Source organism: Trichoderma virens, assembly GCF_000170995.1.
Source record: "Trichoderma virens Gv29-8 chromosome Unknown TRIVIscaffold_4, whole genome shotgun sequence".
Classification (NCBI taxonomy): Eukaryota; Fungi; Ascomycota; class Sordariomycetes; order Hypocreales; family Hypocreaceae; genus Trichoderma; species Trichoderma virens.
In genome coordinates this window covers 2,293,222-2,317,338 of record NW_014013745.1, presented here as the reverse complement: position 1 = coordinate 2,317,338, position 24,117 = coordinate 2,293,222, and the positions used below count along the sequence as shown (strand labels likewise).

At 51.4% G+C, this 24,117-nt stretch overlaps 8 protein-coding genes across 8 annotated transcripts; 4 read left to right on the top strand and 4 right to left on the bottom strand.

Annotated features, from left to right (window-relative positions):
• Nucleotides 1-398: 398 nt before the first annotated feature.
• On the top strand, nucleotides 399-1,222 carry TRIVIDRAFT_61676 (uncharacterized protein; the record flags this gene model as incomplete). The annotated part of the gene is made up of 3 exons (XM_014103645.1): nucleotides 399-484; nucleotides 515-863; nucleotides 926-1,222. The coding sequence occupies 3 exons, from the start codon at nucleotides 399-401 to the stop codon at nucleotides 1,220-1,222; spliced, it is 732 nt and encodes a 243-aa protein (XP_013959120.1).
• A 912-nt stretch (nucleotides 1,223-2,134) lies between these two features.
• TRIVIDRAFT_61675 (uncharacterized protein) lies at nucleotides 2,135-3,398 on the top strand (the record flags this gene model as incomplete). Its single annotated transcript, XM_014103644.1, has 2 exons — nucleotides 2,135-3,069; nucleotides 3,173-3,398. The coding sequence occupies 2 exons, from the start codon at nucleotides 2,135-2,137 to the stop codon at nucleotides 3,396-3,398; spliced, it is 1,161 nt and encodes a 386-aa protein (XP_013959119.1).
• Nucleotides 3,399-4,536: 1,138 nt separating this feature from the next.
• TRIVIDRAFT_190140 (uncharacterized protein) lies at nucleotides 4,537-7,410 on the top strand (the record flags this gene model as incomplete). Its single annotated transcript, XM_014103643.1, has 5 exons — nucleotides 4,537-4,680; nucleotides 4,742-5,035; nucleotides 5,091-5,200; nucleotides 5,256-6,297; nucleotides 6,526-7,410. The coding sequence occupies 5 exons, from the start codon at nucleotides 4,537-4,539 to the stop codon at nucleotides 7,408-7,410; spliced, it is 2,475 nt and encodes an 824-aa protein (XP_013959118.1).
• Nucleotides 7,411-9,244: 1,834 nt separating this feature from the next.
• TRIVIDRAFT_146496 (uncharacterized protein) lies at nucleotides 9,245-11,596 on the bottom strand (the record flags this gene model as incomplete). The annotated part of the gene is made up of 2 exons (XM_014103642.1): nucleotides 9,245-10,204; nucleotides 10,337-11,596. Coding segments are annotated over 2 exons (2,220 nt in total), but the record flags the coding sequence as incomplete, so codon positions are not given.
• Nucleotides 11,597-13,256: 1,660 nt separating this feature from the next.
• On the bottom strand, nucleotides 13,257-13,879 carry TRIVIDRAFT_7774 (uncharacterized protein; the record flags this gene model as incomplete). Its single annotated transcript, XM_014102909.1, has 2 exons — nucleotides 13,257-13,543; nucleotides 13,624-13,879. Coding segments are annotated over 2 exons (543 nt in total), but the record flags the coding sequence as incomplete, so codon positions are not given.
• A 1,897-nt stretch (nucleotides 13,880-15,776) lies between these two features.
• Nucleotides 15,777-16,241, top strand: TRIVIDRAFT_31364 (uncharacterized protein; the record flags this gene model as incomplete). The annotated part of the gene is made up of 3 exons (XM_014103641.1): nucleotides 15,777-15,814; nucleotides 15,933-16,083; nucleotides 16,167-16,241. 3 exons carry the CDS (start codon nucleotides 15,777-15,779, stop codon nucleotides 16,239-16,241), a joined length of 264 nt encoding a protein of 87 aa, XP_013959116.1.
• A 673-nt stretch (nucleotides 16,242-16,914) lies between these two features.
• Nucleotides 16,915-18,124, bottom strand: TRIVIDRAFT_215706 (uncharacterized protein; the record flags this gene model as incomplete). The annotated part of the gene is made up of 4 exons (XM_014103640.1): nucleotides 16,915-17,235; nucleotides 17,357-17,470; nucleotides 17,646-17,778; nucleotides 17,973-18,124. The coding sequence occupies 4 exons, from the start codon at nucleotides 18,060-18,062 to the stop codon at nucleotides 17,171-17,173; spliced, it is 402 nt and encodes a 133-aa protein (XP_013959115.1).
• A 386-nt stretch (nucleotides 18,125-18,510) lies between these two features.
• On the bottom strand, nucleotides 18,511-19,866 carry TRIVIDRAFT_72141 (uncharacterized protein; the record flags this gene model as incomplete). The annotated part of the gene is made up of 2 exons (XM_014103639.1): nucleotides 18,511-19,313; nucleotides 19,381-19,866. 2 exons carry the CDS (start codon nucleotides 19,633-19,635, stop codon nucleotides 18,810-18,812), a joined length of 759 nt encoding a protein of 252 aa, XP_013959114.1.
• Nucleotides 19,867-24,117: the final 4,251 nt, after the last annotated feature.

Here is a 24,117-nt window from a genome sequence, read left to right as displayed (position 1 = left end):
CGAATTCTGCAAGTCTTTTAGCACTCAACGCGCCGTCTCACCCAGCGCGTCACACTTAAACGTGCTAACCTTCATACAATGTGAACGGCACTGAACAATGTCAAACTGTGCCATCATGAATTGCTGTTCGCCGCGCTCTCATATCTCTATTCCTGCTCCCACCACAACCGAAGTTTCTCCAGTATCTTCTGATACTTTATCTATCCGGCGAATCGCACGCCTTTACGCTGGGGAACAGATTCTGGTCTCTCCGATTTGTTGGACTAGTCGCCATCTTGAGCTTCTCGGATTCTCTTTTCAAGATCCCATCCTCGCGCCTTCAAATACCAACCTCAGATTCTCTCAAGAGCATGATGGAAATCTTTATGTAAAAGAATATCTAAGAAACTGGTGGAAATATGGCTGTCGGCTTCATAATATCCAGAAACTTCTTGCTGCACCAGAATGTCCACTGCGTTCTCGGTTCGTCATCAGCTCTCTGCAAGTTTGTAGTCTGTCTACTCACCTCTTTTAGTTCTGGCGGAGCGCTGCATTTTGATCGTTTAAAGAAGAAGCTTAGTTGCACGCTTCTTTATCATCAAGATGAAGAGAGTGTTTCGAACACATCCGAATGGCCAGTAGCCGCGTTTGTTGATCTTGGGGAGCTTGAAAGCTTGCGAAAAGACACGCTGCGATGCTACAGGACTGCACGATATAATCCTCCCGGTCAAGCTATTTGGCAACATAAATGGAAAAGACTCAATCCACCTGAGCCGCTGCAAGATCCATATATTGTTGCACTATTGATTGCTGTAGCCCAGAAAAAGCGGCAACATTTGGACAAAGCCGGCTCTATGCAGGAAGCCGAAGGGGGATTCTTCTCGGTGTGCCCATTTGATTTCCAAACTATAGTGGTTGTGATGCTAATGTGTTGAATGCTCGATAGTCTCAGGTTCTATGCTCGTTCAAGTCTAAAGATTATCTTTACCTTTACACGGCGAGCATTTCTTCCTTCTTGTTGGATATGTTTGATGATTCGTCTATATCACCGCCAACACCCATATGCACTTCAGTTGAGGTCCATGAAGTACCTATTTCGCCACCCCAGACGCTCCGCGCTCGTCTCTTAACACTCCTTTGCCCATCAATGTCTACCCCGGATATCAAGCGGAATCTGGACAATAAGGCTCCAGATACGTCACTGCCAACGACAGTTGGATGTATCAATCTTGATCAGATGTGAGGTAATTCTATTAAGTGGTGGGGCTTGCGTTTTTTTTTTTTTTTTATTGAGTGCATGGTGTTCTGGGTGTTTTGATATTGTGTATCAATGGAGCACATAGTTAGGTGTCCCCGGTTTGCTTTAGTAGTTATGGAATGTATGCGATGGCATAATGTAGTGTATATAGAAGGACGAGGTCCATGGATTAGAGCAACTGTTAGATAGAACATGTACGATAATAGAGAGCAGTGGCTCGAACTGGGCTATAGTAATGTATGCGAATACAAATGGAGGATACGTCGGGGTTTCCAGATGTCTTCGCCATAATGTGAGCCATGAGATCGAATATACCTGCCGCCACCTTGTCTGGGCCTTTTACCCAGGTATCTATTCACGAAGCTTAACGCTCTCATGCAGCCCCACGTTTACATTCAGGCACACACAATATGGCCATGTCACCGAAGTACATTTTCTAAGCGCCCTGTTTCTCCAATTACGAGGCATTATATTTATAGCCATATTTTGGCCAACCAACACATTGGTGGTTGTAACACAGGATTGGGTTTCGCGTATGTTTATTGACTGGGCTAATGTTTGGAAACTGGTTTAGGAAATCACCGAGCGATTATGTGCAGCCGGACTCTTAGGGGCATTGCGTTGGGTGACACACTGCGGATACGCAACCAGCTTGGAAGTTATAAAGAGGTGATAATTTGCATGTATATACCGTCGTGACCCTGTTTCCCCTCAATGCTTTTAATACCTATCTATCATATCCCCTGGTTTCTATTGCATCATCTGCCCTCCATAATACCACCTGATTTCTACTGCTATCTCTACTATCGGCCACTGTCTTTACTATCATCTACCTTCTCTACTATCGTCTACTCTTCATTGTAACCCTTGATATCTCTCATATTATTCTTCATCGGCATGTCTTCCTACTACGACACTGTGAGATACCCTTCTGTTTTCCTTCAGAGAGCTAAAGACTATGCCAATTTTGTCACTCTTAGCCAGTCTCCTGGCTTCCAGAGCGGTGCTAGCAATTGGGATGTGCGATATCTTTTCGCGAGCCGAGTCATCTGCACTGCCCCGGAATGGCATCTTTTATTTCTTGATGGATTCTTTCCCGAACACCTGATGGAGGTTCACCCTTGCATCCAGGACCTCATTTCCGGACCGTTGGACCTCCAGCTTGCTGAGCTGTGGGAGCCACAGATCGTGCAGCTGTGCCAGCCAGATAGTCTGGGCTATGTTTGGGCAGCTTTGGCACCATTTGTGAGAGCTGAGAGAACGCGCGCAGTCGAAAGAGGCAATTCTGAGGAGGGAGATTCCACTGAAGGAGAGCTCCCATCGACTCCCGAAAGGCCTAGACGTGAAAGGACGCAGGCTGTCTATGACCACTTCGTCCCCTCAGATAGCTTTGTAATTGGGAGCTCTTCACCTAATCGTCCACCCACATCTTCAGGGGCCTCTGAACACAGCATAGGTTATAGAGGGAAAGTTTATGCTCCTCTCCTAGAAGATGCTACCATACGTCTAGCCAGCTCCTTTGTTCGATGTGTGCTTAACTACGCACAGCCAATAAACAAGGCCGGGCCGTTCGTTCACTTCCGCGATGTACGACTAACTCATCGCTATCAAACTAGCATTGAAAACGTGACGGTTGAGGCTATAGATGACGGAGGACTTCAATTACTCGGAAGGAATGGCGCACTCCTTCAGGTCGCTCTCCTAGAAGGGAAACGGGCGTTCCAAACGATCGTTGATGGAAAGCCCAGAATCTCTGACGAGCTGCTTGCTCAGCTTGTCGGAGAGGCACTGGCTCTGAGTCAAAGCGAAACAAGTTTAGCTCTCTCGACGGAGTAAGTAAATACATACTCGCATTCTAAGCCTGGTATTATACCAATCTGTCACCCTTAACTTGGAATGTACGTCATCTTACCTCGCGCTGACTTTTTATCCTAGTGTCATGTCGATTCTTGCAGTTTCAGATTGTGTCAAATTTTTTCGGTTCAAATTCTCACCAGAGTTTATCCAAAATTACGAGACAGTCCCTATGCTTGACAATATGGAGGATAACTTCTTGCAGGTTGACTCTACAGAGTGGCTGAGTATCAAAACGCCGGACCACCGAGAACTAATTGTATCTCATCTGCTAGCCATTATATCATGGGCAGATACTTTGGTGTGAATCACGATTTTATCAGCTACAGATAGATAGAGTATCGCTACTAGATAGAGTATCTCTACGAAATATAGCATATTACAAGTATCTATACCGGTGAGAATCGCAATTAGGCCCCATACTGGCCCTCACATATTCACAACCTAGGTAGATTGCGAGTTTGGCCCAAGTCACAGGCCGGCACCTCTTTCTTTCTTAAGTATAACAGTGCTATTATGCGATTCGATACTTTAATTCGTTTGCGAGAGTGTTCGCCATTCTTATGCTTTAGCTATACTTTGTGCTTCTGTGTCCCTGTCGAACTGTTTGATATAAAGACTTTCCCTGCCACAGCTTTCAACTTGAGAATGCGCAGCCACTCATCTCTTTGTTATCACCCTCATGCAAACCGTTAATATGAAATACATGTAAGTTTCTACAAGGTTTTTTTCTCTCTCTCTCATAGGAGCTTCCCTCCCCTACCATGTTCGACGAAACCGTCCCAAACTCTTGATCATCGTCCCAGCTATTGAGGTCTACCTTAATATGGATTATAAAAAGAAAAGAAAGAAAAGAAAATGAGCTATAGCTATTAGTTGCAATGTAAATCCAGCAGCAGACTCAACTTATTTCAGTCCCCTATCTGATGGATTACATGGACAGTACCCCGTAAATTACAATTGATGTCCCTCTCCCTAGTGTGGCGCTTCCAGGGGCTTCCAGGGAGCCAAGCGCTGTAAGTTCAGTGGCTGAACCCGCGCCCCACCCGGCGAGGGAAGTAAACAAACGCGGTCGCGGACCCACGTCACGATGCAGCGTCAAACAAACAATCAACTGTTGTCTCAGCTGCTGATTTTGCGGTGTTCCATTCTCACAGGTCAAGTCTCGACTCCCCAATCGAGGCCGGAACGCACAGATCACCCTTTTGACGGGTTTCGACAGACTACGATACGGCCACCTCACGATTACGTCTCGCAAACCGCCGATATACAGCCAGTTGATGCTTCCTGAGATGCTGCTCTTGCGCCTCTGATTGTTGGTTAAGAGCATTGCGCCCCTCGTGCCTGCGGTGTCTCTTGTTTACGCCGTCTCGACCCAGAGCCGATATACACAACAACAAGCCCCCAGCTGCAAACCATAGCCTATGCTTGAGGCGATCCTCAACATGGCCACAGAATTTGATCAGTATTTTACCTACGAAGCCCGCCTGGCCTCCTTTCAGAAGACCACCAGGAAGCGCGGATCAACAACCGGCGGCCGAGCAGCCAAGGCTCTCAACTGGCCCCATAGACAGATTTCTATCACCAGCGTACGCTCCCTATCCCTGCAAGATGGCGCCTCGATGGGAGACGTACTGACCTCTTCTGCAGCTTGCCAGAGCCGGGTTTGTATTCAGACCCAGCCCCGATAGCCCGGATAATACCGTTTGTTTTCTATGCGAAAAGGGGCTGGATGGGTGGGAGGCCGGCGATGACCCGATCTACGAGCACGTCAAACATGCGCCCCATTGCGGCTGGGCAGTAGTTGCTGCCATCGAGGCCGACATTGGTGATTACGGCCGAGAGGATCCCAACGACCCTGAAATGATCGAAGCTCGTAGAGCAACTTTTGCGGACCGATGGCCTCACGAAAACAAAAAAGGTTGGAAGTGCAAGACTAAGCAGGTTTGTCGCCGCTCGATTGGAGGAAGCCTAGGGTATCATGTTGACGTTTTGCTAGCTGGTAGATGCTGGGTGGAAGTATACTCCGACCAAGGAATCGGACGACATGGCCACGTGTGCATACTGTCAATTGGCACTTGATGGATGGGAGCAAGGTGACAAACCTTTGTGAGACTTGATCATCTGCCTCTGGGTTCGCACAGAATAACTAACCGTCATCCAGAGACGAGCATTACAACCGCTCTCCTGACTGTCCTTTCTTCTCCCTGGTGAGTCAATATAGGGCGCTAGGAAAAAGCTCTGGCCGTGGAAAAGCATCCCGCAACTCCGCATCGTCCGTTCAGTCATATGGGACAGCTGCAGCCGACGTTTCAAATGCTAGTGATGTGAGCGTAGGGCCCGATGACAGTGTTCTTACAGCTGCGTCTTCGGCTTCACAACTGGGCACGAAGAAACTTAGAGCAAAGAGGGGGGCGGCGAAAGCTGGTAGAAAGAAGATCAAGAGAGATGATGAGCAGTCTGAGCTTGACCAGAGCAGCCAGATGGAAGAAGAGTCACAGCCGCCAAAGTCTAGGCGAGGCAAGAAGAGGTCGAGCGACGCAGTGGAAGAATCGATGCTGAGCTCAACAGATGGGCCCATATCAAAGAAACGAGCGTCAGAAACCCCTGACAACGACACCATTGATGGCGTTGCTGTTCACGGAGATGATTCCGAGATGACTGATGTCTCCAAGGCTTCTTACAAAAAGAAGGCAGCACTGTCTACTTCAAAGGCGGGGCGCAAAGGCGCCCCAAAGCTGCACTCGCACGCATCCATGGCGTCTTTACGGGCTCCCGGCGGGTTTCTAAACGATGATGAGATTGAACGCCAACTGGAGGTTGATCTGGATCGCCAATTCACTGATGATGAGGAGATTTCATACGACTCTGACTCGTTGCGAAATAAGACCAAGGCAAATAGAACAGTGACAGACTCGGAAAGTGAGGCTCTTCGACCAACAAAGCCAAGGTCACCCGAGTATGCCATGTTTGATTCAGTGGCACCCGAGCCTGGCGAGGATGAGATCGATGATGAGCTTAAAGCCTTACGGGCTGAGATGGAGGTTAACGAAGCAGAGCAACCAACCCAATCTAAGAGAGGTCGCAAAGCTGGTGTACGGAAAGGAGCAAAGCAAGTCGACGCTCCAAAGATCGAGCGAGAGACTGAATCCGAATTCCCAGAGTCACAGCAGGAAGAAGAAGGAGTGGGATCAGCTGATGTTAGTGTGAGCAGCACTAGAAGTGTTGTGAAGAAACCAACCTTGCCCCCTGCAGCTGGAAAACGAGGGCGTGGACGACCAAGGACCTCGCTCACATCACAGGATGAGTCTGTCACTCTTGATGTTGCTGAGTCGTCACAACAGTCAATCAAACGTGGGCCAGGTCGACCGCCGTCTAGGTTATCACTGGCATCCCTATTGTCTGCTGAGCCTGGTGATGACCATCTTGCCGAGGCCCCCATAAAACGAGGTCGTGGTCACCCTTCAAATGCGTCATTGGAATCACTGGAATCAACGGGGCCGGATGAGGACATCCTGGCTGCCCCCGCTCCGGCCCCAAAACGTAGGGGACGACCGTCTAAAACTACTGCCGCAATACAGGGTCCCCGTGATTTTGCGGCTATCGAGAAAAGCAAAGAGGTTCTTGCTCCTGGGAAGCGCGGACGTGGAAGACCGGCTAAGAAATTGGTCGAAGCGAGGCCCGCAGAGCCGGTTGAGACGGAAGCCGAGGAGGACTTTGTTGAAGCCCAAGAATCGGTGGAAGAGCCTGTTCGACTGCCCAGGCAATCGCCAGTCAGAGCCATTTTCTCGCCAAATGGAGCAGTTGCATCCCTGGCACCGCTGCCCGACACTCCGTCCAAGAGACTCTCACCCGTCCCCTCGGCCAGGCAGCCGGTGCTGTCACCTTCCCAGTCTCCTCAGTCGTCAGACGCAGAGAACCAGCCGCCTTCCTCTCTCACTGCCAGGACTGGCGCCGCCAAGCGTCTTGTGCTGGCTCCAGTAGTGTCAACTCCCACCCATGGATCACCTTCAAAGCGCAACGTTATGGCCGGAGTACGAAGCACAATGCCATGGGCAACTGCGACTCTAGAGGCGATTTTTGAGTCGCCGGTCGGTAGTCCAGGCAAGGAGAATGAAGTAGATCGTTTTTTGAAGCGAGGCAATGAACTGACTAGTCCGGAGAGACGGATGACTGTGGAGGAATGGATTTACTTTAACGCAGCTGAGGCAGAGAAGAAGCTCAAGTTCGAGTGCGAATCTTTGGTTAACCGATTCGAGATGGAGGGCACAAGAGCTATCAAAGTCTTGGAAGGCTTGGAGGTGGACGAAACCAGCTAACTGACGCACGAGCCAATGTGTAACGCGTTGTATATGATGGCGTGCATGGGACAAGCATCATGGGAGGAGTTTTGTTCTTCTTTTTTTTGATTTAAGAAATGGATACATGATGGACACAAAAGATGATATGGCGATTGAGTCTTGGCTTTTTTGCATTTGGGATTAGAATTGGGCGTTGGGCTATATGGGAGTCGAATCGGTGACGGTAGGAGGTTACTACAATGTAGACCTGCAATGAGGAGACATTTTCAAAGCTGATCATGGGTCACACTGTTGCCTTTACTTGTGATTTGAGTTGGTCGAATACGCCAATATGCATGACTATTAGATGACCTTGGAAGATCCGACATTGAGTACTCCGTGCCGTGAGGTGATTATGCTCTGGGATTTGTCTGTCAAGTAATGGCCTCGTATTCCCCCGCTCCGAGTGGTTCAGCTTTGCGTGTCGAGGAGTCTCAGGACTTTCGCTTTGGTTGGAATGATGCTGTAGCATGCCTCTCTGGCTTGATTTAGCGCGTGGCGACTGAAGGTTTGTTTCAAGACGGCTGATCAACAAGCTTTCATGCCCGATTAATTGTCACGAATCGATGAGGGAGCAATAATTTGTTTCCATGGCGGATATCTCAGAGGTAGTACAAGGAGTAGTGTCTCGTGATTCAGCAGAAAGAGATGCTATCTAAATAGACATGTTTCTTTATAAGCCGTGCTATGAGGCGTGAGATATACCTTGCTATCTTGATGGATTAAGTCTGTCAGCTGGATGATGCTAGTCAAATCAGGCGTTGTCGATGGTTCTGGAGGGGGTTTGGAATGGCGCGCTGGAATGGAGACTTTGTCTTTTCTGGAGTATTTGTGTAAGCTGAAACAGGTCGACGTAATATCTATTATTCCTTCGTAAGGCTGATTCGTCTCTCCTCTTAATATCTATATAGCATTCACGAACTACATCTTTTGAACAAAAGTAAATAACTCTGTAACATAAACGAAGAGCACACGAGAAACATAAAACAACAGCAAAAACATGATCGGATTGTCCTACACGGGATTCATCGTCCCGATCCCCACTGCAGACAAATACAACGACTTCGTAACGACCCTCCCGCTCTCCCCGTCCGTCAAACGAAGGCTCTCCACATCAAGCAGCAGCAGCATGTCTCTTGCAGCACCGCCCGGGCAAGACCTTGAGCGGCCGGGCGTGATGAAGAGGGTGCGGGTTTTGGTGGATGAAAGGATTCGTTTGAGGAGGGGATATGTGTTTCTGCAGCGAGAGTGAGGCTGTTGTGCTTCTTTTACTTATATATATATGTATGTGGATTTGACAGTGAGATGTGGACGTGATTGGGACGACTGATTGAGTGTTGTAGACGAAATCATTTAACGCGATTCAATTCTATGCGACGACCTGAGCTCTTTGAAGGGGAATATTGCATGTTGACTTGAAGAATGATTAACAACTTCTTATCATGGTAAATTAGGTGATGGATAATGAACAAACAGAGGAGGGGAACACCATCAACATAATCATGCCATCGATATCAGCTGCCAGTGGTTTCTATTTTTTCAACCATTTCGTTGATACCACGTACATACAGCTACTATGCATACCATTCATTGCATCAATATAAGCCTATCTGAGCCCTTGCGCAACATTTTGTGTAAACCTTCCCGTTTCCCTCCCAATACTCCGTGGTCATATAGCAGGCATGCCATCCTGCAGCCGTGTCGATACATCATAAAAAACATATATGACAAAGTAAGTTGCCTCGTAGATCATATCTAGCTGCATGCGCGTAAACACGCACAGCAACAAGTCGAAAATAAAAAGGCCTAAAGCCTAAATCTCAAGCTTCTCCAAACCCTCCCCAGCCTCATCGACTTTGGTAATAGCACCCTCGGCACCAGTCCCCGTCCTCTTGGTGCGCTTTTTGCGTTTTGCCGTGCCAGTAACAACAGGAGCTTCCTGCACCCATCGCGCAATCGCACTGGCGCGTTCCGTCATGATGGGATAGTCCTTACCGTCGTCAGCGGACCAGCGGCGCGACATGATATCGATATCACCGACATCCTCTCCGTGTATGTGTAAATGTTTCGTCTTGTTTGTACCATTCATGGCAAATGGCGCGTTTGGACCGTTTGGGCTTATGCTTGTTCCCGGGCTTTGTTTAGGCGTCGTGGTGGTGCCGTTAGAAGGCTTCCCTAAAGAGACAGTGCCGATAGAAGGCTTCCCTGAAGAGACAGTGCCGATAGAAGGCTTCCCTGAAGAGACAGTGCCGATAGAAGGCTTCCCTGAAGAGACAGTGCCGTTAGAAGGCTTCCCTGAAGAGACAGTGTCATTTCGCTGAGCACGTTTCTCGTGGGCCTCAATGGCTGCGCGGAACGATGCTTCGTCAGTAACGCGTTCATCATCAAGGGCATCCAATATGGCCTGTTCGCGGATGAGCTCTCGTCGCCGCCGTTCCTCTTCGCCGGCAGCGTCAGAGGAGATGTCATTGATGAGTGCTGCTGCAGCGGAGGCGGCCCTGCCAGCAGACAAGACAGCCTTGTGGACGTGATTGTGATTGTGGATACATGTATGATGGCCGCAGTGCTCATCGTCGTATATGGGCAGCGGCGCAGGTGTGCACAACGTGTCCCACGAGGAACTGAGACAAAGCCAGTTTTCAGTGCGATGGATGACCTCAGCCCAATCAGCTCGCGCAGGGGACCTGTTGGCTTGAAAGATTGGATATCCGTCGGCAAGCCTGACAAGGCGAGCAACCATGTAAGCATGTCGTTGGATCTCTTTGCCGGAGGTCTGAGCGAGGCAGTGGGCCAAGAGAAGAGAGTGTAATGCGTCGGTGAGTAGCGGATGGTATGTCACCCACTCACATGTAGCTGCGTCCTTCGATGGCGGCTGCGACGGCGACCGGTGTGAGTCGTGCTTCACCACGGCCTGAGATGGATACGGCGGGAGGTCAGTAGGAGGAACAGAGCGAAAGAGGTCAGATAAGGGGTAGACAGTGTGTGACTCTGTCCAGCTGCTCGAGTCAATGGCCCTTGAGCTGCGCATGCCGTGCGCGACTAGGTTGATGCGGTCGTTGAACTCCTTGGCTACTTTGACAGGTAGATTAGGTGAATAATGGTAGTTTGAGATGAATGAGAGAAAGTCCTTGATAGCGCGCTTAGCAAATGTCTTGACCAATTTCCGTGCCTCGGCCTGCTTTCTCGTGCTCTCTTTGTCTGGATCGGGAGATCTTTTACCACTGGCTTCTGCTCCCGCATCTCCATCATCTGCTTCCACTGCCACAGGTTGCTCATTGACCTGACTAGATGGCGGGGTTGGTATGCTGTCTAGAACATGGTCGGACGCCATTGTTAGATAGATCGAAGCTCTCTGGAAATATAGCTGCGCCTCAAGGCTGCTCGGTTGATCCTTCTCTGACAATATGATATCATGAGGTCGTCTCCTGGCGGTGCGTTGCGTCTCTCCAACTTGCGTATCCTCCTGGCTAGAAGTATGCGACCTGCGAATGAATTGTGATATAGACAGGGCGTGTGTCAGATCAAAAATGGCGCCGTCGAAATCCTCCTTGAATACCTTGACGGTTGCACGGGTTCGCAGCACTTCTGGTTCTCCAGGCCGGTCCTCAATGATGTCCGTCAGAGGCTGCAGACTCGTAGACTCGGCCATTTTCCTCGACGGAATCTTTTCATGGAAAAAGTGGACATATTTGGCATCGGAATCCTTGGGACTGCGCTGCAACACAAGGCTGCCAACATCTTCCAGCGGCGACGCGCCCTGCATCATCGCAACGCTGCAGACGATTTCGTCCAAGCGATACGCCCGTCCCAGCTTTTGGCTAGCCTGCTCTCTCATTCGGAATTTCCTTTCTCTGCTCAGTTTCCCGCCATGGCCGCCATGGCCTGGCGCACCCATCCCATGCGAGCCCATGGCCGACGATATGCTCGGAAAGCCGCCATTGACGTTGGTCAGCGTTGGTGAGGCGATGTCGCTAGCAGCCCTCACGGCAAGATTGGTGGCCTCGTCGACGAGCCGTCGCACCTTGACAAGATCGAAGAAGGAGGCGGCATCAATGGGTCGTGGCAGGGGAGTATTGTAATTGATATTGGCAAGGGTCTCAAGCAGCTCGAAGGGCATTTGTAGCCATGGTCCGTGATAGGAAGAGATGTGACGCCAATGCCTGTGTACCAAACCAATGTCAGCGAAAGAGCCGGCCAAAAACAAGCGATGGGAAAATCATTACAATAAAAAACGGTTGCCATACACATACTTATTGCGACATATGACGAGCGATTGTGGAATAGCCGTCGTTGGAGCCGCATGGGAAATTCTAGACCTCTGCTTAGGACTTGAACTTGACGATGCCTGAGACGCTTGCGCCGTGGCCGTAGACACAGACGGTGAATTTCCACTCCCATTGCCTAGCGAGGCCTCTTCACCCAATGTCTGTCTCACCTTCTTCTTCGCCATGATGATGATTTTTTTTTTGGGTCCCGAAAGTGCTACCCCCTCGGCATCATCGAGCGCCTCGTGCAATCTCCAAATGGATACTGGCAGAAAGTCAACAAAACGTGGGGTGGTGGAGTAGCTAGGAAGAGATCGAGAGGAACCGATTGGCGATGCTAGAAAGAGGATGCTGGTGTTTGATTAAAGCTATTAGTAGGAGAAGAAAAAAAAAGCCGGAAGATCATGCGTTGCAACAGAAGGTCCAATACCAGAACTTTTATAGCATAAACTCAGAAGGGGGAAGAAAAAGAAAAGAAAAGGAAAAAAAAAGCTGCTATGATGACAATGCAAAACGCATGTGCCGTTGGTGGCTGCCAGTGGTCGGAATCCCAATCACGTGAAGCCAGCCGTAGAGTTGCGATGAGTTGAGCTGAGCTTGTTTACAATAATCTGAACACTTTAATCACCTCTACTCGTTTCATTTCTTTTACTTGGCTGCTCAGTAGGTTTGAGGCAACGCAATTTATAATTCTTAACATGGTCATTCGTATACTTTTGCTCCGTTGAGCGGTCCAAAAAAGCGGCCTTCGCTACTGTTTTATGAGCTGTCACTGCATGTGCGCTTCCGAAGCAAGGAGAAAGGCATCAAACGAAACTATTGGCAGTTGGTTATCGTTTGCCTGCATGGGGGGCGCTGCAAGGCCAGCCAGCCTCATTTTACCAGTTGCCCTGCCTTTACGGACCAATGAAGCCGGCAGAGGGAGATTAAAAATGTAACCATGATATTAGTGAATTCCTTTTTCCCTTGCTTGCTGCTGTTCAGCCGCTTCCCGCTAACCCGCAGCTTGCAACATTTTCCCACCCCTCCGAAAAGGGAAATGAAACCCTGGTGTCTACCTGAAAGAGCCGGCTCAAAAGCAAACATTCATCTATCATTAAATGTGTATGAGAAGAGAAAAGAAGAAGAGAGAAGACGCCCGCACCCAGCCCCGTGCCCGCTCGCTCTTGTATCTGGCCCATCCCTTCCGGTGTCTCACAGGGAGAAGAACATGACGGTAACAACTCCACTTAGCAGAGAGAGCATGGACACTCTATTGCCCGAGGCAGCTCCTGGGAAAGGAACAACAGATGACGTGGCACTTGCACTACCTTCAGCAGGGACGGTAGTGAAGCTGGTCGAAGTGATAGTGACGACGCCAGTTGGAATGCCAGCACTCGTAGAAGAGATATCTGTGGTGTGGTGAGAACCAGTGGTATAATAAGGGCCCGTGGGATGGTGGTGGCTTGTGGTGTTATGAGGATAATGAGCACCCGTAGCAACGGGACCATGGATGGCCGTATGATGAGAGCTGGTGGTCGTGTGGGCCTTTGTGGCAGTACTAGACACCGGCAGCTTGGCAAAGTTGGCGCATGTCAGCCGCGTTTTGTTTGCGTAATGGACGACGATCGATCGATTGCCAAAGAAGGCTGGACTGCCGGGCTGGAGAGAGGTGTACAGGTCAAAGTACTCGGCCACGAAGGGGTCCGAGGTGATCTTGCCGTACTTTCCACTCAGATCGCCGACCTGGCAAGTCTCGGGCTTGGAAGAATCGCAGGCAGGCGTCTCGCCACGATGATACGGGTCCAGATGCGCCAGGGTTGATGTACAGTTGCCATTGGTAGCTGGCTCCTCGTGGATGTGGTACACTGCATACGAAGGGGGTTGGTTAGCCACTATGATGCCGCCACATCGCCAATTGACTGGGGAAGAAAAGAGAGCAACTCACTAAAGGGGCCGCCGCTTTTGGGGAAGTTTTCGAATTGGACGCTGAACCTGACGCCCTTGCCACCGGGAGCAGCTACGGCAGAAACATAGCCCTTGACATTGCCCGCTAGAGCAGCATCGGCGAAGAAGGGCTTCTTGGGCAGAGTGGCCTTGTATTCGACACTGCTAGGATTGCCGGTTACGACGGGGGCATCTTTCTCTGCGACACTGCCCGACACGGCGAGAGAAAGGACAGCCAGGATCCCAGAAACTCGCATTTTAAAGACGGGGAGAGAATAACCGAGATAACTTGGTACTGTAAACCGTGTAAGTCTGATGCGATATGTGAAAGAGAAAACAAAAGGATGAAGTTGTAAGACGGCTAGGTGGAAATGGAGAAATTATATGTTTGAACAAAGAAGAAAATGAATGAACATAGAACCAACATCAAAGCGAGGCAAAAAAGACAGACGACTCAGAGACATCTAGGGCATCCCATTCTCACAGAATCCATGCACGTACCTGGCTTCGAGTCCAAGCTCTTCTTCTTCTTCCCACCCTCGGTAGCAAATACTAATAGCTAGGTTACTTGGAGGCGGGATTGTAGCGAAGTGAGACAGCAACAGATGGCTTCGTTCTCGCTTTGTGGTCGATCAATAGGGCTGTTTGCGTGCTTCATATACTCCCATATGGCCCGACTTTGTGACTCGATTTCTTCTCGTCGAAAAAGGAAAAAAAGCGAAACTGTTTGTTTGTTTGTTTGTTCAAATCTGTAGGTAGCCGCCTCCCACAGAAACACGCAACACATCCACAAGAGAAATAGAACAAAAAAGGGACCTTGCAGTAGCAGCAAAAGAGAACAAAGGCCCGTTGCATTCTACCACCCCACTCCCTTTTATATTCCCAGGCCGTCCTCCAGCAGTGGCCCTTGTTTCACGCCCCGTCAAAGCAGATTACATGGCTCGGGCTGCCGGCTTTCCAGTCTGCACCCACAGCCTGCCATTGAAAATAGTACACGACGCCGAAACTTTTTTGCGAGGCCATGACGGCTGGTTGGGCGGGCGAGGGCTGCCGATGCGACTCGAGATCCGCGCAAGGGAGGACCCCTGGTTGGATGAGATTGATAGGCGGCCAGCCGAGCCGTGATGCGACATTGGGTGGGCCGGCTCAGCCTAAAAATGCTTCCTTTAGACAGGGATGGATGAGTGCGCAAGTGCATGTACTCTACTCGTTACTTGGCAGTATAAGTACCAAACGAGTGGCTGGGGCCTGCTGTCATGGCTCAGAGCAAAAGCACGTCTTGCGTTGTCAAAGGCGTGCACTTACATCAATCCAATGTAAGACGGATCTCGCCGCCGTGCTAAAGGATGTCGTGAACACTCTGTACATCTCGCCTCGTCCACCTTGTGAAACGTTCAAAATGCTGCTTCGCCACTAAGCCTTGCTAAACACCAGCCTCTTTCCAATGCCTCTATGGATTCTGTACGACAAAAGCCTGGTATCATATCCTTCTCAGCCCCGTCAGAGCCGTGAATCCCATCGCCTACCAGTAGCCAAGCCTCTTCCTCTCCGTCTCATCCACCCACTTCCATGCAAAACCCAGCCAATAAAAGAATCATCAAATAGTCCGGCAGATCAAAACGATGCATGCAAATCTGCCGCTAAACAGAAACACCCCGTTTCAAAGTGCCGCATCTCCGAAAAAAAAGAGCAAAGCAAACACGGTCTTATATACGAGAAGCACGAGTATGTACGTACCTTCGTCCCATCTAAGCGCCAGGCCCATTTCCGCGCGCCTAACCAACGGAGTCCAGTAAAGCAGCCCGAAAACTCGCCGCCTGACATCCAAGGCCGCGAAGCCCGCCCTCAGCACCGCGCCGGCGTTTTCTCGGGTAGCTCCCGTGCTAGCACTTTTGGTAGGTACCCTCTTAAGGTAAGTTGCGCCATTGGCATTCTCTCGGAGGTGCGAAGCTACGCAACTCTGCATATCCCGTTTTCTTCGCCCAGCCCTTTCGGAGATCACAACAAACCACGGAGCTTACACGGGCCTTTTTTTGCTTCTCTTCTCCGTCTTGTTTTGCTCCTCTTCGATTCGTTTTTCTTTCTTCCGGAGGGAATTCGCTCAATCCTACGTCCCCCGTCTCTCGATTCGCGTTCTTCACTCGCACGCCCATCATGAAGCCCGTCGTTAGTGCTATGCAGGCATGGTCGTGGTACGTCAAAACACCTCGGCATCCCGTTGCCGTCTCTCGCGAAGCAACACATAGAGAAAACAGTAAGAAGCTTGTCAGAAAAGGGCTCAAGCTAACGATTGTCTCGTGGCTCCGGCAGCACCGTCCTCTCCGTCTTCGCAATCCTCATCCTCAGCGTCCTCGCTCTCCTCTACCGCTCCGGCCACGAGCAGCTCATGGGTAGCATCAACGACCCTGCCGATGGCAAAGCTGTTTCTCGCACCGTCTTCACCGCCGTCTTCGTTTACATCGTGCGTTTAGACCCCCCCTCAGCTTCGACTGTTTACATGGCGGGATTGCCCAAGGTCTCTTTGCTAACCTGCTCCGTGTTCAGGGATTCTTTGTGTTTTGCGGTCTACAGGGCATGCTCCACGTCCGGGAGAATAGAAGGGGCGCGATTTCTTTGTGAAACCGAGGGTTCGGCGGATATACGATGAGAGCGGCAAACAGGCGTTTTGGAAGTCTTTTCTTTTTCTTTTCATTTGGTGATTCTATGTTTGCTTCTGACCTGAGGCGAGTGTTTTTCAACTGGCGGATGATTGCATTGCGCTACAATTGTACGGTACGAGGCTGAGCAGCACAGCTTGCCGGTGTAACATGATAGGGGAAAATGAATATGTTGATGTTCATGCCATTAGATTATATGGGGGTCTTCTCAGCTGATTAATCTATGAAACCAGCTTCTTGTTGATCGGGTCGCTTTATATAATATTGATGTTTGAGAATGTCATCGTGCATACTTTAAGCACGAGCCTACTTTTGACTTTATTGCTACATTTAGTAAGTCAAGTGATGGAGTGCCTTTTTCAAACGTAGTCAAAGTAGCTGGGCAAAATCAACACATCAGCTCAGCACTCAATGGCAGCTGCCAAAGTGAGTATATGCAAAAGTGAGCGAGCAGTTTACAATGTAGCTGCGCCGGCACGACACATGAAAAAGACCTGAGTGCAACGGCGGTGTTGCTCTTTACAATAGCACAAAGTCAAGCCATTGACTGAAACCACAATTGAGTTGTGAAACTGGTCGGTATCGTGGAAAAATAGTAGCATCACAAAGTGAGAAAAAAGACCATCAGACCAAAACAACCAAGAGAGAAAAATTCTATTTTCATGGCTCGCTGAGCGTAAGATTACACACAGGGCAGCTCCGCCGAGATGGCAAAGCTGCTGTAGTTGTCGTTGACCATCAGAAGAGTTGATCATATAATGAACCTGCATACCCCCAACACGGTAATTGAGCCTTTTTGCCCGCTACGTCGACATCCTTTTTTTTTAACCCCTTCCTTGCTTTCGAGCATGCTTCGTCGGGGTGTATGGTTCATTTTGTTTCAAGGAACATTTATTTCAGCTTGGACCACAGCTTAGGGGCGGCGCATGCGGAGGCGCAGTGAGCCAGGTGGAAGACTAAAGAGCTCAAGTTAGCAGACGGACCATGGAAATCAAGCAGCACGAATGATTGATCAAGTCGCCGGGTAGCATTATTGCTACCCATGGCAAACAACAGGGGAAATAGCGAGCCACGTACACTCCTCAACACAATCCTCCTTGGCCTCGCCCTCGCTCTCCTGCTGGTGGACTCGCTCAACGCACTCGTCGAAGTGGTGCTTGGCGGGGGAGCACTGGGGGGAGTTCTTGCACTCTGGAAACAGCTCATGTCAGCAAATAGCGCCCGTGGGAAAATCAATTGTCGCCGGCATCCTGATGCACATGAGAAGCGGAAATGCCTCGCCCCGCACCGTGGTCGGATGAGGCACACAGCTTCTCTCAGACGGCATGCGCAAAAAAGAACTCGATGGGACATGGCAATGACGAACCTTCCTCGAGCTCCTCCTTGGGGTCCTTGATCTCCTCCTCGTCCTCCTCTTCCTCTTCCTCCTCCTCTTCCTCGGCGGCGGGTTCCTCCTCAGGCTCTTCCTTGGTCTCCTCTACCTGGGCCTCGGGAGCCTCCTGTGATGTCAATCAGCCTTCCAGATCCATTGAAAACAAGACAGCAAAGCTCTCATGCAGGAATGAGACTGCACTCCGACAGCGCAGAGCATTTGACCGCTCATCCAGCTTGTCACAAAGAGACAAGAGACGAATGGCTGCAGAGCTGCCCAAGGGTATTTTTTTTCGTCCCCCATGCCACACATCCCACCTACCTTGGGTTCCTCAGCCGGAGCCTCGGCCTCCACAACACTCCATGGCGTCACCGCCTCAACAATTTCGGAGAAAGTGTCCCAGATACCCATTGCGATGGTTGGCGAGTGGTCGTATCGCCGTGTGATCGGTTTCCGTGTGCGGTATCGTACGGTTTTGGATGAGCGTATTGGCAGATCGGGAGCTGTCGGTCAAATTCGCGAAAAGCTGACCCGGAATTGAGGCATTTTGATTGGCCCGGCCCAACCGACTGTGGTCACGGGATATGTCACATTACTTTTGTCTTTGTCAGCCAAATCCAGACAAGCTAGCTCTGGTAGCGTCGGGAGGTTATTGGCAGAGCTGGGGTTGCCCTTTTTGGCTGATCCTCACTCAAGGACTGGGGGGGTTTGAGATCTCCGATCAGCTGGGGGCTGTATCACCCCCTTACCTCCACAGTCAGAACAACGGAAGGCCAGACGCTGTGTGCAAGGTGGAACGCGGACGAGACGAGAGGCAATCACACAAGGGTGGGACAATCGACGGCTTCAAGTAGTGAATCCCAAAAAAACAAAAACTGGCATTTCATCAAACCAGGCCCTCCAAAAGTAGGGCCTGGCGGGCTCTAATAAAAAAACCCCTTGTCCATCTGTAATAAACCCATGGTTCGAATATAGTTCTTGTACTTCCGGCGCCATCCAAATCCATCCAAAAGCAACATATTACGGCGACTAGACCGAGCTGGCAAAGTTGGTCCATTCCATAGAGAAGCAAGCGCAAAATCACAACAGAGATTGTTCGTAGTCTCATTAATCGTTTCACCCAGGCTTGGCTTCGCTACGGAGCACACATTATTCCGTCTACTCTTCTTCGGCACCACGGTCAACCTCGCCACGAATGTGGTCTTCCAGCCGGTTGCTGAGCTGCTGGGCTTGCGCCTCGTCGTAGTTTGGCGGCGGCTCGTTGGGAGCACGGCGGCTCGCGGAACTGTCTGAGCGGTTAGGGGGTGGGACGGTCAACTGCTCTGATGAAGTCGGGCCCTGTTGCTCGTAGGCAGGCAAATCTTCGTCTGGGACGCTGCCGTCCAGCTCCCTGCGCATTTCCTGGTACTGGAAGAGGCGCTCTCGCAGGCCAATGTAAGCCTCATTGAACTCCATCATGCCGCCATCCGAGAAAGTGAACTTGACCTCAACGCGAGGCAGCTCCGGCGGAATTCCGCCGCCTGACACGGGGATACAGTCTGATTTCCAAACCCATCCCCACCACATGGACGAGGAGGTCGTTGAGTCCTGGAACTTTAGGATGGGAGCGCTGAAGGACTCGAACTTTGGCTCCTGGGTTGGCTTTGCGGGGAGGTAGATGATCTGCCAGGCACGTTAGCATACACAGGCGCCAGGCCATACGGAGGTGTTTCTCAAAGGCTTAACCAACCCGCTTGCTGGTCAGGAAAAGCGCTCCCTTGTCACTCTTGCGCTGGAACGGGACGCAGCGAGCTCTAAGCTCCTGGGGGACAGACAGTTCGCATGATATGCGCGAATCGAGCTTGTACAGGATTGATTCGTTTTGCAGCTTTACAAATCCGCCCTGGTTGAGCATCACCCAACTATCGGCACTGTTAGGATCGATCGGCCGCGGGGGAGGCGCGCTCGGGGCGCTCGAGATAAGATAGTCATGAGGATTGTTCATCTTGGGGCGGGGCCCAGGCACATGGTTCCATGAACCTCTGGGCTCGATAGCGGGGCAGACGCCGTGGCCAGAACAACTCTCTGGCAGGCGAACAAAGGCAAACGATGTAGAACAGACGAGATGGGGGAAGCAGACAGGCAGGCAGGCAGGCAGGCAGGCAGGCAGGCAGGCAGGCGAGGCGAGGCAAGGCAAGGCAAAGCAAAGCAGATGCTCAGCAGAAGAGAGAGAGGACTGGAGACGTATAGGAAGGCAGACGGACAAGAATAAGAAGAGAGAAGGAGGAGACGAGAGAGGAAGGAGAGTGATGAGGAATTAAATAGTCTGGAGGACTCGAGCCAGGCGACGTGAAGCCGCGCCAGCTGCAATGATTGGGAGGCAGGCACAACAAGATAGAAAGGGGACAGTGAACAAGAGATGCGGCGGGACGGGGACAAGGGAAGGGGAGAAAAGAGACGGGACGACGGCGGCTCGCGAAGGAGGCTTACTTTATTGACATTGTTTTTTTTTTCTCTCTCCGACAAGGGTTTCGAGCAAACCCTAGCTCCTATCCGGATCGCTGGGCTAGAGCAGCTCGATGGACCGTCCACGTACAGGCACGCCGTGCAGCAGCAGTGCAGCCGGTGTGTTCTGTGTCTGTCGGGGTCTGTCTGGGTCTGTCTGGGAGGTGCTGGTACTAGCAGGAGATCTCGCAAGCGTGTCGACAGACCCTGTTGCCAGTGTGGTGGGGCCGGCGCAGGCGCTCAACGTTGGGCGGCCCAAACGGGGGAGCAGAAGGCGACAGGACCAAAAGAGGAGAAAGGGAAAAAAGAGTGGCTGGGGGTGTGGGCGTCGAAGCGTTGTGACGAGGACCAGAAGCAAAAAAAAAGACGAGGAGTGAGGAGAAAGGCAAAAGACGGAGCCAGCGAGGGGTGTGGGGGGGAGAAACTGACTGCGCTGCACAGCGCGCCTGGGCCGTGGATGCTGCTGTGTAAGGTGATCTGTCAGGCGGCATGTTGGAGAGGACGGGCGTATGTAATCCGCCGCGCAGGCAGTTGATGCTAAATTCGGGCACAAAGCAGTTGAGCCGTTTAGTGAGGTACAAAGTACCCAAGGTACCTAAACAACCTTGAAGTGTGTACTCGTACGAGTACCATGTACGTACTGGAAACATGGAAGTGAACTGAACCGAATCAGACAGCGTTAGGGGCCCAGCACAAGTCATTGACGGATGGATTGCAATTGTCTGAGCTATCCACAAAAGATGCACACGGAGAACGGCGCAGCTAAGTACGGCAAGCATCTTGGCGGATTCTCGCTGGCACTAGCACCAAAGGGTTATGACCAGCAGTGTTAGCCTTGTTGCTGTCTTGGTTGACATGGAACTTGAAGATTCAACGCCAGCAGGGAGAGTCCCAGGTACCTGGGACTTTAATCGCCACAAAGTGCTTGGTGCCCTCCTAATCCCAAGACACTTAGCACCCAGGTTCTGTATTGTAGAGAGTACGGGAACCCTGACTTGACTAATGCCTCAGTGTACCTACCCAGACGTCGATTCATTGCGTCCAACCCAGCAGCATCAGCCACCAGACAAATAGGCAAATGGATGCCGGGCTCTGCTGTACAGTAGCTCGCCTGCCTGTCGCAAACAATCGATGAGACGACTCGACTTGGCCATGGGTGCTACCCAGGCCCAGGTCCAGGTCCAGGTACAGGTACGGGCACAGGCCAGGGTAGGCCACCTTACCGCCTCCACTTCTTTAATAGCGGCTGAGAGGGTCCTAGCCTTAGTGCCATCGAACCTTGCGGTGTTCCACCGACTTGTGTCTTCCTTGCTGGACCGTACAGCACAGTAATTGCTTCTCCGTAACACTAGCAGGCAGATGGATCACCAATCCAATCAATTGACACTTAGTACATGGCTATTCCCCCGAAAGGACGCCGCTCGCCTGCTGCCGTCGCGACAAGAAGCGGCCGGCCGTGGACTCGCTCAATCGGGCGATAAGATGCTGCGCCGGCAGTGACTTGGCGTGTGTGACTCTGGATGTGACTCTGGATGTGATATTTGATCTGCTGCTCTCCAACTCGGCCAGCAGCGGCCCATTCAACCCTGAGAGGAACTGGTCAATATGCCCATCCCGTCGCACAGCATACCAAAGTGCAAAACGGCACGGAGCAGTTGACATGTAATAAAATATGGACAAAGGACCCATCGTTGCCCACCTATCGGCAGTGTGTACCACCTCACAATGCCTTGGCTGCTCCATCGCCATGACTCAGCAACAGCCAAGATGGACAATGTCGAAAGACTCAGAAGCAAGGTGCTCCATACGGAAGCTGTACTAGTAATGCTCAATGTTCTGTATAAAGCATAGCCCTGACAGCTCAGACTGCCTGACACAGCGAGCGGCTGCATGTGGTCAGCTCCCCTAAACAACTCGGCCCTGGTTCCTACTTCGTACCTTTGCTAGCAGATTAGCGCCTGCAGGACAGCCACGCTTCGATAGGCCAGGGCCGGCCCCATAGCTCGTTTCTGCCCGCCACTATAATGGCTGGGGACTGCTGATCAGTCGATATGCTTGCACAACCTTAATTCAGTTCTCGTCATCAACGACACGCGCCCATCGAAAACCAGCTCGTTGGGCATCTCTCCTCACCGGTTGAGCCAGGTTGCCCACGATGGGCCTCTACACGCCCCCCCTTCCTGACTCGCCTCAGTCAGGCAATCTCACCACGGCCAGCGCCTTGTGCAGTCGCGGCCGGCCGTCTCCACGGCGCAGAAGCCTGCATCATCTGGCTCGATGCGCGCCAGCTAAGACTGGAGAACCGCGCGGGAGCTAACAGGTGAACACGCAGCTTGTGCAGTCGATACAAGGATTCTTGTCCTGACAATTGGTCGACTTGCGAGATGGGGGTGGGAGCCATCGCGTGGCCAATGGCGACTGGTCCTGGCCCTGCAAACCATGCCCTCTGGAGTGGTGTCGAGCTTACCCCGTATGTACTCCTTGCATCGCCTAGAGCCTCTCTTTGATTATTGTCACTTGAGATGTTCGAATCGGGGATTTACCTTGGGCGATGGCGATTACTCCGAAAGGTTAGTCAACTACCTATTCAGGGGATGATGAGGCGGGGGGGAAGGGGGGCGTTTGCGGCAGTCTGGGGAGACGATCACACATGGCATCGCCCAGGCAGGACGGAGTAAAAGCACAATGGTTGACGGACCCGACTCGCCGGCTCTGCGGCCCATGGGCTCCATTCTGCTCGTGACAGTGACAGCACGGCTCTCTGTGCAAAGCGCCCGGTAATACATGCCACCCAGATCGGGGGTATGAGTAACGGTGGCAGCACTCTGCGATGCTTGCATATGCATGTACAGCTATGAGGCATCCATCGAGTGTCCTCGTCATATTCCTGTGCTGTGCGTTCATCACCTTGCCAATCGTTGTGGATGCCACTCGGGCATTCATATCCACAAAGGGCGAACTGCATAAAAAACACATCGAATGAGCACCACCAGGCTTCGGTGATGGGATGGAGGGGGATAATAATAGCAACAATGGCTGGGGATTGGACACGAGATGCGAACTGACATCCAGTGTATCCTCAAAATCCTGATTTGGGCTGCATGTGCTTTCGCTGCCCTGGCTAGCTGGCGACGGGGGCACACAGCTCCATACAATCCGCAGATTTGTTTACAGTACGAGATGCTGTGCATGGCCCGCGTTACCACCAATGTGTGCCCCGCGCGTAACAGTGAGCGTGCATGAGCATGAGCATGAGCACAAAGGCGCCCACGGACTTACTTCCTGGATCCCGGTAAGATGTAGGTGACGTACTATAAGTGTGCAGTTGAGCTTCAGTTGGGGCGAATGGAAAGATGGAAAGTGTCCGGAGCAGCCAACGGCGAGAGTCGGTGGCTTGACGGTGTATGCGGCTTTGCGTCGTTGAAGTGACGGAGGGGGTCAGAGGAGAAAAGGGGGGCCCGCGGGGGCGGGAGACAGAAAGACTGGAGGCACACGCCATGGCCAAATCGGTCATCGATCTAATCCATACCTAATAGCCACGCAGCCTTTTGGGGGGGTGACGATGCTGCTGTCGAGTTGTGAGAACTGCTCAGACGATGTATAGGTATGTTACCTTAGTAGTTCCGCTTGTAGTTGATGTCCACTACCTATCCATTAAGGTACATGTATTGAATTCGCCGTCTTCCTCTTGGGGCCAATTGACCTGCTCTCGTCTCTGCCGCCAGGCGTACAGCTGACCATTTCTCCAGATTGCAACATGATGCCGCGACTTGGCCATGGGGTTGGCTGGATCTGCAGTTACATTAAAGGCATCCATGTCATGTCTGCTAGCCTGCTAGGCCGACCCTGGTATCGGCTGCGCAAGGGTAAGCGAGGGCCCCAGCAGCCAGCCATTCGGTCATGTTTATTTTCATTTTTTGCTTTCTCAGTCTCGTCGCTGTCATTGTGGCAGGCTGTGATTCGCATTCGGGGCCCCTGTCGC